The sequence below is a fragment of the Crinia signifera genome, chromosome 3 (assembly GCF_055691185.1).
Source record: "Crinia signifera chromosome 3, ASM5569118v1, whole genome shotgun sequence".
NCBI lineage: Eukaryota > Metazoa > Chordata > Amphibia > Anura > Myobatrachidae > Crinia > Crinia signifera.
Window position 1 is genome coordinate 262,767,661 of NC_139219.1, and position 14,254 is coordinate 262,781,914.

The 14,254-nt window shown below is 46.5% G+C and overlaps 1 protein-coding gene across 2 annotated transcripts in view; it reads right to left on the reverse strand.

Moving 5' to 3' along the window:
• Nucleotides 1-12,221, reverse strand: part of XRN1 (5'-3' exoribonuclease 1) — a 76,667-nt gene extending 64,446 nt beyond the window's left edge. The window contains exons 1-2 of one of the 2 annotated variants that reach the window (XM_083177988.1): nucleotides 12,026-12,221; nucleotides 4,655-4,887 (exon numbers count right to left, since the gene is read on the reverse strand). In XM_083177988.1, coding sequence (XP_083034114.1) covers nucleotides 4,655-4,887; nucleotides 12,026-12,100 — 308 coding nt within the window. In that variant the 5' untranslated portion in view covers nucleotides 12,101-12,221. The remainder of the gene's footprint in view (nucleotides 1-4,654; nucleotides 4,888-12,025) is intronic. The other variant, XM_083177987.1, reaches the window with a different exon arrangement.
• Nucleotides 12,222-14,254: the final 2,033 nt, after the last annotated feature.

Consider the following 14,254-nt stretch of genomic DNA (forward strand, 5'->3'; position numbering starts at 1 on the left):
ACGGCATCTTCAGGGGCACTCAGGTCATCAGTCGCTATTGCCTCAGTATCCCGTGCTCTGAGACTCTGGGCAGCAAACCTACATACGGATGTAGAAGATAAAATATCTAAAACATATATCTTACGCAGTTTAGAGATTATGCAAAAATCTATTGACTACCTGTGTGAAGCGTCACTGGACTCGGTGGCATTTGCATCAAAATCCATGGCAGCCGGGATAACTGCAAGACGAGCACTATGGCTAAAACCCTGGAGTGCCGACTCAAATTCCAAAAACAAACTAACAGCATTACCCTTCGAGGGAAACTATTTATTTGGGTCTAAACTTGACGCCATGATACAGAAACTGTCTGGCGGAAAATCGGTCCGGCTGCCACAGGATAGAAGGAATAGGTTTCCCTATCCGGGAACACCTAAACCGTCCTTTAAGGACGCAAGAAGCTACAGGCCTGGAAAGCCATACTATAGAAGAGGGAACCCTAATCTCTCCCGTCAGTCCTTTCGCCAGTCTTACCGAGGAAAATTTCAGTCGGACAGAGGTGGAAGGCTATGACTATCCACTAAACATCAAGATAGGTGCAAGACTATTGAATTTCCCAGAAGTCTGGAAAAGGACGATTGCGGACAGATGGGTCCTGAATATAATTCAGAGGGGCTATTCAATAGAGTTTGCATGTCACCCGAGACAAGACCGGTTTTTAAAATCCAGAACACCAATATTGAAGGAAGAAAGAAGAGAGTTGAAAATAAAGATAGAGCAACTCTTAGAAATAAACGCCATAGAGGAAATTCCCAGGCTACAACACAAGAGAGGCTTTTACTCGAACTTATTTCTAGTGAAGAAACCCAATGGAGAATACAGGACAATACTGGATCTGAGGGATCTCAACCTGAATATAAAAAAGATAAAATTCAGGATGGAAAGCCTGTCATCCATTCTAACTGGGATAAGGAAGGGAGCGTTCCTAGCGTCAATAGGCCTAAAGGACGCCTACTATCACATCCCAGTAAACAGATACCACAGAAGGTTCCTCAGGTTCGAAGTGTCAAACAGGCATTTCCAGTTTACTTGCCTGCCCTTTGGGCTAAGAACATCTCCGAGGGTCTTCACGAAGGTTCTAGTAACCTTGATTGCAGAGCTAAGGAAGCAGGGAGTCCTGATTTGGCCATACCTGGACGATCTGCTAATCGTAGGGGATTCGGAAGTAGAAGTCCTACAAGGTCTAGAGTTGACACTATCTACACTAAGGAGACACGGCTGGGTAGTAAACGAAACCAAGAGCCACCTTCTACCAAGTCAGATTATTCAGTTCCTGGGGGTCCTGATAGACACTGTGAATTTCAACATTGCTCTATCACCAGAGAGATGTATAAGAATCCAGGAGATGATAGAAAAGGTCCTGTATTCGAAGAAAGTGACCTTCTTGATGGCCGTACAGTTGCTGGGCATGATGACGTCCTGCATAAAGGTTATACCTTGGGCCCAGGCAAATATGAGAGGGCTACAAGGGTGCCTGTTACCTCTGATCCGAAGAGGGTACGGGGACCATCAGCTTATCACACTGAACGAATCAGTAAGAAGATCTATACTGTGGTGGACAAGGGATCTGGAGAAAAGAAGGTCCAGTCTAGAGAGTCCAAGATATGCGGTAGTAACTACAGATGCCAGTCTGACTGGTTGGGGAGCACATATGAAGAATGCATCAGTGCAAGGAATATGGTCCCTAGAAGAAACTATGAATTCCTCGAACGTAAGAGAACTTCAAGCAGTCTGGGAAGCAGTAAGGCTACTGAAGAATTACATAGTGGGGAATCATGTCAGAATAATGTCGGACAACGTCACGGTGGTCTCACATATAAATCATCAGGGAGGCACCAGAAGCAGGAAACTGATGAGAATATCACAGGATATTATGATATGGGCGGAGAAATACCTTCTCTCGATCTCGGCTATATACATACCAGGAAGGAGGAACGTAGTAGCAGATTTCCTGAGTCGAAAGCTACTAGATCCGGGAGAATGGGAACTGAACGAAGAGGTGTTCAGGGAGATTGTGCAGAGATTCGGACTCCCGGAAGTGGACCTGATGGCTACTTATGCCAACAAGAAGGTGAGGACATTCTGTTCAAGATATTATCATGCCCAAGCAGCAACATTGGATGCCTTCACGATCAGATGGCAATTCAAACTAGGGTACATATTCCCACCTTTTCCCCTGATAAACAAGGTGATAAAGAAGATACAAGAGGACAAGGCAGACCTAGTGGCAATCCTACCATACTGGCCACGGAGGGGCTGGTTCGCAAACGCCATGAGGTTATCAGTGCAGAAACCATGGGAACTACCCAACAGACCGGACCTACTGACACAAGGCCCAGTACTACACTCAGAACCCGCGACATTATGTCTAAGGGCGTGGAGATTGAGCGGCAAATACTAAAGAAACATAATCTCTCTTCACAAGTCACAGACATGATGTTGAAAGCCAGAAAAGATGTTTCTTCTCTAGCATACTACAGGACATGGATGAAATTCATCGAATGGGGGCAGTTCTCAGGTGACTATGGTAAGATTTCCACTGGAGAGGTGTTACAGTTCCTCTTTGATGGATTTCTCTTAGGGCTGGCAACGGCCACCATTAAAGCTCAGGTATCAGCTTTAAGCGTTCTGCTAGACAGACCATTGGCGGAAGAAAAGGTGGTAAAGAGGTTTAGCAGAGCCATGAAGAGAGTAAGACCCCCAATCAAGTCGATAGTAGCCCCTTGGGACTTGAACTTACTTCTTACAGTATTAGCCAAGCATCCATTTGAACCACTCATGGACATTCCACTCAAACTGCTTAACTGGAAAGTGGTCTTTCTCGTAGCAGTCACATCTGCAAGGAGAGTGAGTGAACTACAGGCGCTGTGGATCGAGGAACCCTATCTTATCGTGTTCCCAGACAGGGTGGTGCTGAGGACACACCCACAGTTCTTACCTAAGGTAATCTCTAGATTTCACCCTTCCCGAGTTTTACCCAAATCCTCAGAGTGATGAGGAGGAAATGTGGCATAACTTGGACCTGGTGAGGGCCATATCCATATACTTGGAAAGAACCAAGACATTTAGAACCTCCAAACACTTATTTGTAATTCCTGAAGGAATAAAGAAGGGAGGAGCACCTGTGAAGCAAACAATCTCTAGGTGGATAAGAGAAATGATCTTATTCGCCTACAAGAAAGAGAACAAGGTGGCACCTCCGATCGTACAGGCACACTCGACTCGGGCAGTCTCCACATCATGGGCAAATAAGGCGAAGGCATCAGTTACAGAGATCTGTAAAGCGGCTACCTGGTCGTCAGTCCATACATTTTCTAACCATTATGCACTCAACGTATCTACTGCCCACTTTGGGAACCACGTGTTGCAAGGAGCTATGTCAGCGGGACTGACATCGCCATAAGTAATTATAATACAGCTATCCCTCCCGTGTGGTGTACTTGGGTATGTCCCAATGTTATGGCTGCCATGGGGATCGTAGAAGAAAGAGCCGAATTATACTCACCGATAATTCCTTTTTCTTCCTAGAGATCCCATGGCAGCCACTTGTTACCCTCCCGTGTTATTATTGTGTTTTTTCTCCAGGCTACGGAGACACTCAAAAGACACTGAGGCTAAGGAGGAGGAGGCTGTTATACCCAAGGTGGGCGGTCCTAGAGAAAAAACTCCTGTCTAATCTATGGGGAAAGGGATACATCCCAATGTTATGGCTGCCATGGGATCTCTAGGAAGAAAAAGGAATTATCGGTGAGTATAATTCGGCTCTATCTTATAGGGGGCACATTTAACATTGAAAACACCCATTAGGGTGCTTATACAATTTAAAATCGTATACCATTGTATATGCCATATAATTCGATGGTATACAATTTAAAATTGTATAACATCGGCTAACATCACATCGCATACCATCGTATGCCTTATGGTATGCTATGCGATGGGTGCCGTGCTAGGAAACAAGTACCCTTAAGTTTAACTAAACCACGCTCGTACTGTACCTAAAAGGCTGTTTTGCCAGCGTTATCACAGCAGACATTTCTGACATCATTAGGATTTGATCATTGTGGGTTATAGCTACGTTACAAACATCTAATTTCGGGAATAAGAATACAGAAATAAGTCATAGTATAGTAGTAGCAATTCTAAAATAAAATTCAGAGGTTTAAGTTCAGAACATGGGTCTTGCTGGCTTAGCACAACTAAACTGCTTCAGAACATTTACAGTGGTATCCTGTTATGCCTGATCAAAATAAAATGTTTTTCACACTCCCCCCCCCCCCCCCCCCCCCGCCCGATGTTTAATGATTTTTTTTTCTTAAAAAAATAAACACGTGCTATCCCAATCACATCACCTGATAAAAAGCATGAGCACTCACGAAAACACACAGGGTCAGTGAAAGTAATAAGCATAATTTGACAAAAATATGGGCCCACCAACTGCAACCAAGGACCTCATACAGTGGGTCCCTAACACGAAGGTTCAAGTTCAGTGCATGGAAGCCTCAGGTCAGAACAAGCCAACTATCCAAAGGCACCACACTACTTAATATAATAACATTTTAAACATTTTTAAGAGACATTTCAACAGTTGAAGGTTTAAAATAGGCCGTTTCACCTAAAACGTCTCCCTCGCTGCTGGTTCATCTTTGCCCTGGGAGCAACACCATCCACAGCCATGAAAAAAACCTTTCTTGGCTTTATAATACGGAACAGCACCTCCAAATAATGAAATATATCTGCAAAAATCTTATCTTCTGTTATACGAAAGTGCACATCGTCGTCATTTGGATGAGAGCACTGGTGAATGATGCCATTCATGTCCAAGTACAGGTTGTCAAACTCTGGGATCTAGAGGGAAAGAGAAATAAAGAAGTTTTAGAATTATTGAAATAGAGTGGGGAAAAACCCAGCAGTTTGGTACATTAAGTATAGCGACTTTTAGAAACTAGTATGCCAGCCTAAAGGCCCCTAAACATTAGGCTAATGTGACCTCCCCAGCTGCTCCCCGCGAGGGCTCAAGCGATTTATCACATGCTACTCCCGGGGAGCTGCAGACGGAGGGTCGCCGGTCATCGAATGTTTTCTACAGCACCCAGAGACCTAAGACACCTGTTATGACTTAGGCATGCGGGCGTCCTATGAGGAAACCGGTCAAGCAGTGGACATCCACTGACGTCAGCAGCCCGCCCACCACACCATTGGCAAATTTCCATGGGAACACTCAGCATTTTCATGGGAACGCCCACAAAACTCTGGATGTTCCCATGGGTGCGGGGTCTGCCAAGGGCCCCCGCACTGTGTGCAAGTCAACGCTCTCACCAAGTGGCTTCCCATGCGCATAATGGTTTATGCGCATGCTCAGTCGCACACCATCGCTCCTGCGTGAACACACAGAGGAGAGAATGGACCAGAATAAGGGGCCTTAAACCCATGACCTATTCAAAGTATCCTCAACATATCCATTGCATATTGCCTAATTTTCTAGGTGGATTCAAAGAAATATAGATAGTAAGTAAGCATTAGGTGAACATGGGTAAGGTCAACGGTCAAAAGGTCTTTTGAGTCGACAGGCGGTATTTCATGACCTACCATCTACTAGGGCGTTGTGGGAGAATAAAATAGTGTGCCGAGTGCAGCGAGCCATGTGAGGGGACACGGTACACTTTTTTAGTGTCGACATTCTTGTAAAAAAAATTGAAAAACCCCATGTCGACCTTTTAACTGTTGACTTAATGATCCTGTTGACCTAGTTTGTGTCTATCCAATGATCCATACCCCAGCAGTAGACAAGCCACACAGGCATAAAAGGAAAACCTTGTGAGTACTGCAAGAATAATGCAGGATTGGTGCAGGCATGTTGGATAATAACTTCCATGGGTTGTGTATTCCGGGTGAGGCAGCCAACTTTGACACGTTTGGCATATGCACAGCTGCATTTCTGCACATGTGCATACGCCGGGTCATTTCGGGAATGGGGTGGCTGCAGGTAGTCACGCCCATGGGAAAACCCAGCATTTCATGGGCGTTCCCATGGAACTCGGCCAGTAATGTGGCTGGGCAGCCGACATCACCGGATGTCAGCTGCCCGCCCACTTCCTTCTGAATGCCCACACACATCTAAGAGTAACCTTAGATGTGCGTGTGCCTTCCACCATCATTTGATTGTCGGCGACCATCAAATTTATGTGGGTGTTGCCCCACATCCTGCAAATGGATGTTTATGTAAAACATCCATTCACAGCCCGTGTGAGTGTATGCAGCATGTGACCCAGCAATTGCAGGGCGGCATCTGGTGGACTCTCAAGGATGCGAATTAGCAGCCTTGCGAATCAACCACAATAAGGTCTTAAGAACCTCAAGCAAAAGGTGTTAATCAAATCTAACAAATGTAATGTCAGTAACTATCACTATAGTTCTAATGCTGGGTACACACCAGAATGATTTGGGCTCAACTTTCCTAAATTTCAATGCATCATACGAACCAATTGTATGTAAAAAGAGCAGAGTCTAACCTGCTGTCAGTACGATTCCGATCGGTGCGCACACTGCCGGTCGCCTGTCGGATTGGAGATTTTACCTGCTGCAGTTAAGATTTGTCAATCTACATTCGAGCAAGTACCGATTGTGTGCAGATCGTATGCTCCAATCCATCGTGAGAACATTGTGCGATTTCAAAGGAATTCGTTTCACGATCACCACACGATTGTGGTCGTCTTGGTGTGTACCCTCCATTAGTTTTTGATGTACAGTAGCACAGATCTAAAACCACTATAAGTTTTTTTTTTTGTTTTATCTATACTAGGTCATCACTGCTATGCCATAAAAACACAGATCACCAAGCAAAGTAGATGACCTGGAAAACGTGAACTGTGTGGGACAGAGTTTAAGAACCACTAATATAGCATAGGTCTCTAATGTGTGGAGCGTGCACCATCAGTGACAGAGCGCACACACACTAGACATTGTGAAGACTGTCACTATGATCAGTCAGAATCAGCAAAATTATTCATAACATTGTCTATTGTGTACCCAGCTTAACCTACATAGTGGGTATGGATCATAGGATAGACAGTGTCCACGCCGACATGGTTATGGTATAAAACATAGACTGACTCATGATAGACAGTCATATGGTCAACAGTCACAAGGTCGACAGGGTCAAAAAGGTCGACATGAGTTTTTAATGTTTTAAGGTTGTCTATGTCAACATGGACAATGTCTAAGTGTACCGCTGCGCTCGCCATGCTTCGGGCTCGGTGCCTCGCTCTGCCCGGCACACTATTTTATTCTCCCACCATGCCTTTGTGGATGGTAGGGCATGAAATACCGCCTGTCGGCTGAAAATTTTGTAAGAAATGCATGTCGACTATTAGTGGTCGACCATATGACTGTCTATCATGAGTCAGTCTATGATCAGTCCGGATACCGCTGACATGAGTGTAACACCTTAAGCAGAGAGGTAGGTGGATTCCCCAAACTTAGTAACGGACACCATGTGAAGGTAGAATCACTTTATTAGATAAGAACTCTTCATAATGTGAGCCCTTTGTTATCTGTACCTAAGTAACACTATATGCTACAGAAAATTAAAATATACGTGCAGTAAGAGGTCACGCTGAGAAAGTCCCATAAATGAGGAAAACACTAGTGAAAATGCAAGTCGACGTATCATCCAGATACCAGTTACCATATTGTTTAAAAATAAAATTTGTTATAACAGTTGCCAACTGCCTCTACATACAAAGGACAGTTCCAGGTTATCAATACACCTTCCTTATGATGTTTCTGTTGTACAATGCTGAGGGGGTTGGGATCATTTGGTCTACAGCATGATGGTCGACAGTCATTAGGTTGACACCATTAGGTTGACATGTGAAAAGGTCGACATGGTTCTAGATGGAAGGGTCATTAGTTCGACAATGTCTATGTTGACAGTCAAAAGGTCGACATGGTTTTTTTTTTACCTGAATGTCAACACAGTCAACATGGACAGTTTCAAGTGCACCGCATCCCCTCGCTGTGCTTGCTATGTGTCAGGCACGGTGCCTCACTGCACTCGGCACACTATTTTATTCTCCCACCACGCCCTAGTGGATGGTAGGGCATGAAATACCACCTGTCAGCACATGTCGGCATTAAAAAACTGTGAAAAACCCCATGTCGACCTTTGACTGTTGACATAGACATTGTCGAATTAATGACCTGTCGAACTAATGACCTATCGACATTTTCCTATGTCGACCTAGACCCATGTTGACCTAATGTTGTCGACCTAATGACTGTCGATCATCATGCTGTAGACCAAATGACCGCATCCCTACTCAGGAACTGCACACTGAGGGCCAGATGTATCAAGCTTAAAAAAGGAATAAAGTGAAGAGTGATAAGCAACCAGCTCTTACCCAGGGCTGCCAAGAGGGTACTAGTTTACCAGGGCCCGGGTCCGGCCAAGCACACTTTTTTTTTTACATTTATTTTGCTGGAGGCAGGTGCACAGGCAGGGCGGCTGGGTCTGAAGAAGAGCGGGGTTAGCTATATACTGTACGTAGCGGTGGTGGCACAGTTGTCTGGATGAGTCAGACACACACGCAGCCGGCGGTCCTCCACCGCTGCGGAGCTCTGCAGACCCTCTCACGAGATGATGAAACCATCATCTTGCAAGTCTGTGTCTGCAGCAGCCAGCTCCCCCACCCCCCACTAGAAGAAAAGTTGGGCTCAGTAAGTGCGGGGGCTGTGTGTTGTGTGGTATTTATCAGCCAGCAAAACATGCTCAAGAGGAATAAGAGATGTACTGGGGATCTCACCCTGCTCGCAAGGCCTCTGGGTATATCCTTAAAGCCTACTGCTGCCTCTATCCTCCTTCACCAGGCTACCCCATGCCTGTAAGTGCCTGCTCTTTGCTCTCACCTGGCCTTGTAAGCGGCACATCTTCTTCTGATATGTGCATTACTCCGCGTACAGACGCAGCGGTGCACCTGTATGTGGCTGGCTATGACCAGCACTGTGCTGGAGCCCCAAATCCTGCTATACAGCCCTCCAGCCCAGAACCTGCTGCAAGTGTGTAACTAGTACGGAGATACCCACTATGTGGGGCACTAACAGCGCACATGCAGTGTGCTGGCGTCATGGCAAAGGAGGCTTCTCTCATCACACGCAATATAATTATAGCCCCCAGCACAGCCTGGTGAAGTTGCCTAGATCGGCCTAGCCCACATGTGTGTGTGTGTGTGTGTGGCGGCTGTGGTGGTGCCCTAGCCATTGCACATCACATAGTGGTGGGCAGTGCTGCAGACTGTGTGGGCGCTGGCAGCAGCACTGTACTTTTCTATATAGATCCTACCCCAAGTCAGGTCCCCCCCTTGTAATGTGTAACGTGCACCAGGACTGTACAGAGAGAAACGAGTCGGGACTGGCGGGTCAAGATTAAACAGCAAATCGCCCCTCTAGAAGAAAAGTCTAGATCTGCCCCTGTCGTAGAGAAGCAACACCCGGAGGCAAAATTAATATACAGAGATGCAGCTCAAGTGATCAAACATTTTTTATGTATTTACATTGTCATCAGGATAATATTGAAAGAAGAACATACCTTTAAACCAGGCAAGGCCAAGCGGTGGCCCCCCCAGCTGCTGTAAAACTACACATCCCAGCATGCCTTGCCATAGTTTTGGCATTTCCTAATTGCAAAACTGTGGCAAGGCATGATAGGACTTATAGTATCACAACAGCTGGAGGGCCATAGTTTGGACATGCCTGCTTTAAACAAACATCCCTCACCACATGCGACCTCCCACCCGTTTCCAGACTGACATCACAGGTATGCGGCATGCACATTCTGTCCAAGTTACGTTCATGCAATTACTGAAAGGTTGTTTCCGTTGTTTGAATTGTGCCGTATGTAGCTCATTGAATATCGGCACTGATTTTCCACACCCGGGACAATGCATTCCCATACATCGGCTTACATGTACCACCAAATTTATCAGATATTTGATAACATGTCCGTGTGGAGTAGGGTACGTCGGAAAGACTGACCATACCCAATGGGAAAGTATTGCAGGACACAAGTCCACAATACGGGCTGCCATCAACAGTGGGCACAGTGACCACGTGGCATTGTGTGACTAAGGTACACAACATTTCTAAGCTAAGGTACGTAATCACTGACCAGGAACCTGAAAATTTAGTCATGTCTGTCTAAAGGTGCCCATACACGTTACAATTATTGTATACAATATCGCATCTCATCACATCTCGGTTTTGCGATGATAGGAGATCTAGTACAAAAAGTATCTCCTGCACATACTTTTTGTACTAGATCTCATCACAAAACCGAGATGTGATATTGTATACAATAATTGAAACGTGCATGGGCACCTTAAATTGTTGGCCACAATATTTAAATCTTTTTAATAAATATTATTACTATTTAGCACAGCACTGTTCCACTCTGCTTCTTTTTGTGTGTGTACCCGCCTTGCACGTCATACAGTCTGGGTGACTCCTGTGTGTGGTGTGCATGTGCTGAAAGCATACACCATCCGTACCCTTCGAAATCATGTGGCACGCTCCGGATTTTTCACAAAGTACAAGTGTATTATTGCAATACACAAATTGGTGGGCCAACATTTCAGTCACACAAACGCCCTCCAGGGGAGCCACGGGAAGTTGTTGTATCGGTGTCCAGGATTTCTCTTGGCAGCCCTGCTCCTACCTGTAATTTTTCAAAGCCAGACTGCAGCATTACAGTTAGGAGCTTATTGGTTGGCTGTTTATCACTCTTTGAAGCATGATACATTTGGCTCTTAGAGTTTGCTATAGTTGACATTCATCAATGTGAAATAAAAATGTAATTATAGCTTAATTGGCATGTATTCATCATGCCTTTGATTGGAATGCCATGGGTCACATTACCAAACCAAAATTTGCAACCACAACCGCAGCACCAGAATCCGATCAGAAGTATGCTGATATTGAGAGTAACAGGAGTGGATTAGGCTGCAGGTAGGGAAGGTTAGGGGGGTGGAGGGAGAGTATAGGCAGTCTCACCCAGCCAGTCAGGATTCTGGACAGAGGAATGCCGCTGTTGGTCTGTTACCCACTTGCATACCATTTGAGGGTCTCGCGTATGTATTCCGTTTGATCAATTATTATTATACACAAGTGGTTATTATTATAATTTTATTTATAAGGCGCCACAAGTGTTTCACAGAACCGTACAGGGAGACAAAACAGTATTGCATTGAATAAATAACAAAAATAGAGGTCAGGTAAAGAGCGCCACAGTTCAATACACATTACAGCTTAAATATAAGTAGTGAGGACTCAATCAACATACTACTAGAGGTTTGTGGCCAATGATGGAGAGGAGTATGCGGACAAAGATGGTTACTGAGTGTTTGAGTATGGGAGAGCTGTGAGTGAAATGTGGAGAGGGCTTTGGCAACAGGAGGGAAGGGGCTTACAATCTAGTTTGCAGCACTGTACACTGGGCACCTAATTAGATACAGGGTACACAGGACTAAACACAACAATGCCCTAAAAGGACTGTGCAAAGTCCATTACACGTACACAGATGGTAGGGAATGGAACACATTGATATTTGGATAAGCTATCAGCCAATCAGCTCCTAGCTGCCAGGTCACAAGCTGTTTGAATAAGGACAGTTATCTACTTTATCTCCGTCCCAGGCTTAGTACATAGAGTAGACCCATCAGGGAGGAACAGTACGTGGTGGCTTCTGGAGGGTTTACGCTGTACCGGGGAATGGTGACAAGATATAGCCAAGAAAGCCATACAGTGACCTCCCCACTGTGCCCTGTGTATTGACGAGGGTCAGGCTGGCAGCATCACCAAGAAAAGGGGGAGGGGGGGGGGGGGGGGGGGGAGTGGGGGGGGGGGAGTGGGGGGGGGGGAGGGGGGGGGGAGAGGGTGTGAACTGCCCTCAGAGCACAGTACGTCACCGGATGACGTCACGCCGGCACCGTACCTGATGCTCTCTCACAACCTCGCTGAGGCACGGGTACCGCTCCGAGATCCAGCGGTAGAACTTTGGGACGCCCATCCTGCTACTATACGATACCAAACAGCTACAACCAGGAACACACACCAGCGGCACTCCCCAACGTCACGTCCGGCGCTATTCCCTTGCGTCATGCCGGGGCGGCAGGGCAGGAGAAGGCGTCACGGGTTGAGCCGCCATCTTTGTACACCCTGCTGCTGCCGCCACCGAGTTACATCACAGGGCGAGTGAGTGAGGTTACCCCTCCTTGTGAGCTGCCCGTGATTCCATTGCACATATTAATGCTATAGAGCTGTTGTACCAAGTGCTAAATACAAACTATTAGTGGCCTGCACATGGTAATGCGACAGCTGTTACCCCTGGGCATGATTGTCCTCCCATTCTGGGGAGCTGCATTGTCAGTGTCCTACCGCGATACGAAGTTGTGCGCTGTTTTCTGTGTTTATTTTTGTTACAGAAATGTTGTTACATTTGTTACATTAAATGTATACTAAAGTGTATATTATTTAGTAACTTCTTTTCTTTTGCTGATGTATAGGAATTCTGTGTAATACCTTCTGCTTTTTCAGGGAAACAGACCTCCTGTGTGACCAGTTTCCTGGTGCATCATAACATATATTCCAGCGGATGGCTAGGGTACTGTCAATGGGGGTGCCGGACGGTGTCTCAACAGTCATTTTCCCGACTGTTAAAACACCTACAGAGTGGTTCCCGACGGCCACCGCCTATTCTCCCTCATGGGGGTTCAAGACCCTCATAGAGGGAGAATAGAAGCGCAAGGGGCTTTGTTGCGCTCACTAGGCTGTCTGAGTCCGGCCAGGTCGGATCCCAACGTCAGGCTAATGACTGTGGGATCCCAGCTATCAGAACCCTATACCACACCCTGTCAATGGTGCCACGGCTCTATCACATACCTGCCGACTTTTGAGCTGAGCAACCAGCTCTGTAAGGCTGGGGGGCGGGGCCTTATCCCGGGGTGAAAAAGAGGAGGTCCGGGGCGTGGCCACACAGATGATGCCCTGTTGGGGGGCGTGCCTACATCGTTGTGTCATTTTAGCCCCGTCCCCCGCCGTGCAATGCCGGTATTTCAGGCATTGCACGGCGGGGGCCGGGGCTAAAATGCCGCAATCGTGGCATTTTACCCGTGGACCCACCCGCCGAGGGACACATCGCGGGAGCTAGGGGGGATATGCGGGAGGATTGCCACCCTTTCCGGGGGGCCGGGAGGGCGACCCGATTTCCAGGACCCTCCCGGCCATTCCGGGAGGGTAGGCAACCCTGCTCTATCAGTATTTTGTTGCATCCACCCAATTTTGTGAGGGGACGATCATTAGGTATATCACTGAAGGTCGAGATGGCATAGGTCGACAGTCAAACAATCGAAATGAGGTTTTTTTTTTTTTTTTTGAGCCGACATGTGCCAACAGACTTTATTTCATGCCCTACCATCTGCTACGGCCTGGTGGGAGTATAAAATAGTGTGCCTAGCACAGCAAGCCATGCAGTACACTTTGACAGTGTTCATATTGACATTAGGAACCAAAAAACATCAAAAACTCTGGTCAACCTTTGACCTAATGCTTGTGTCAACCTTCCAACCCTGTCAACCTTGGCCATGTGGCTGGTTGAACTCCCAAAGGGCTATGGGTCATTGGGTCGACCCATATTTGGTTGATATGGCTTAGGTTGACAGGGTTGGAAGGTCGACACAAGCATTAGGTCAAAAGGTCGACATGAGTTTTTCACGTTTTTTTATTAGATGTACCGACAGGCAGTATTTCATGCCCTACCATCCACTAAGGCATGGTGGGAGAATATAAAGCATGGCGAGGCACTGTGCCTGAAGCTAGGCAAGCCATGCGAGGGGACACGGTACACTTTGACGTTGTCCATGTGGACATTCAGGACAAACTAACCATGAAAATTTGATGCCAACCTAATGCTTGTGTCAACCTTTCAACCCTGTTGATCATAGCCGTGTCGACCTAATATGATTCGACCCAATCCCAGGCTTTAAGCACTACAGCATACTACTGACCAGAGGACAGCCTGCCATCTGGTGATCTATTAGTAATGCTGGCTCCCTGACTCCTTGTGACCTTTAGATATAGAGATGAAGAGAAGCTGGCACCTTTCTGTACCACAGGATGCTGCACACTGGTAGAAGCACTGGTTACTTCTACCCTCCTGCCACCC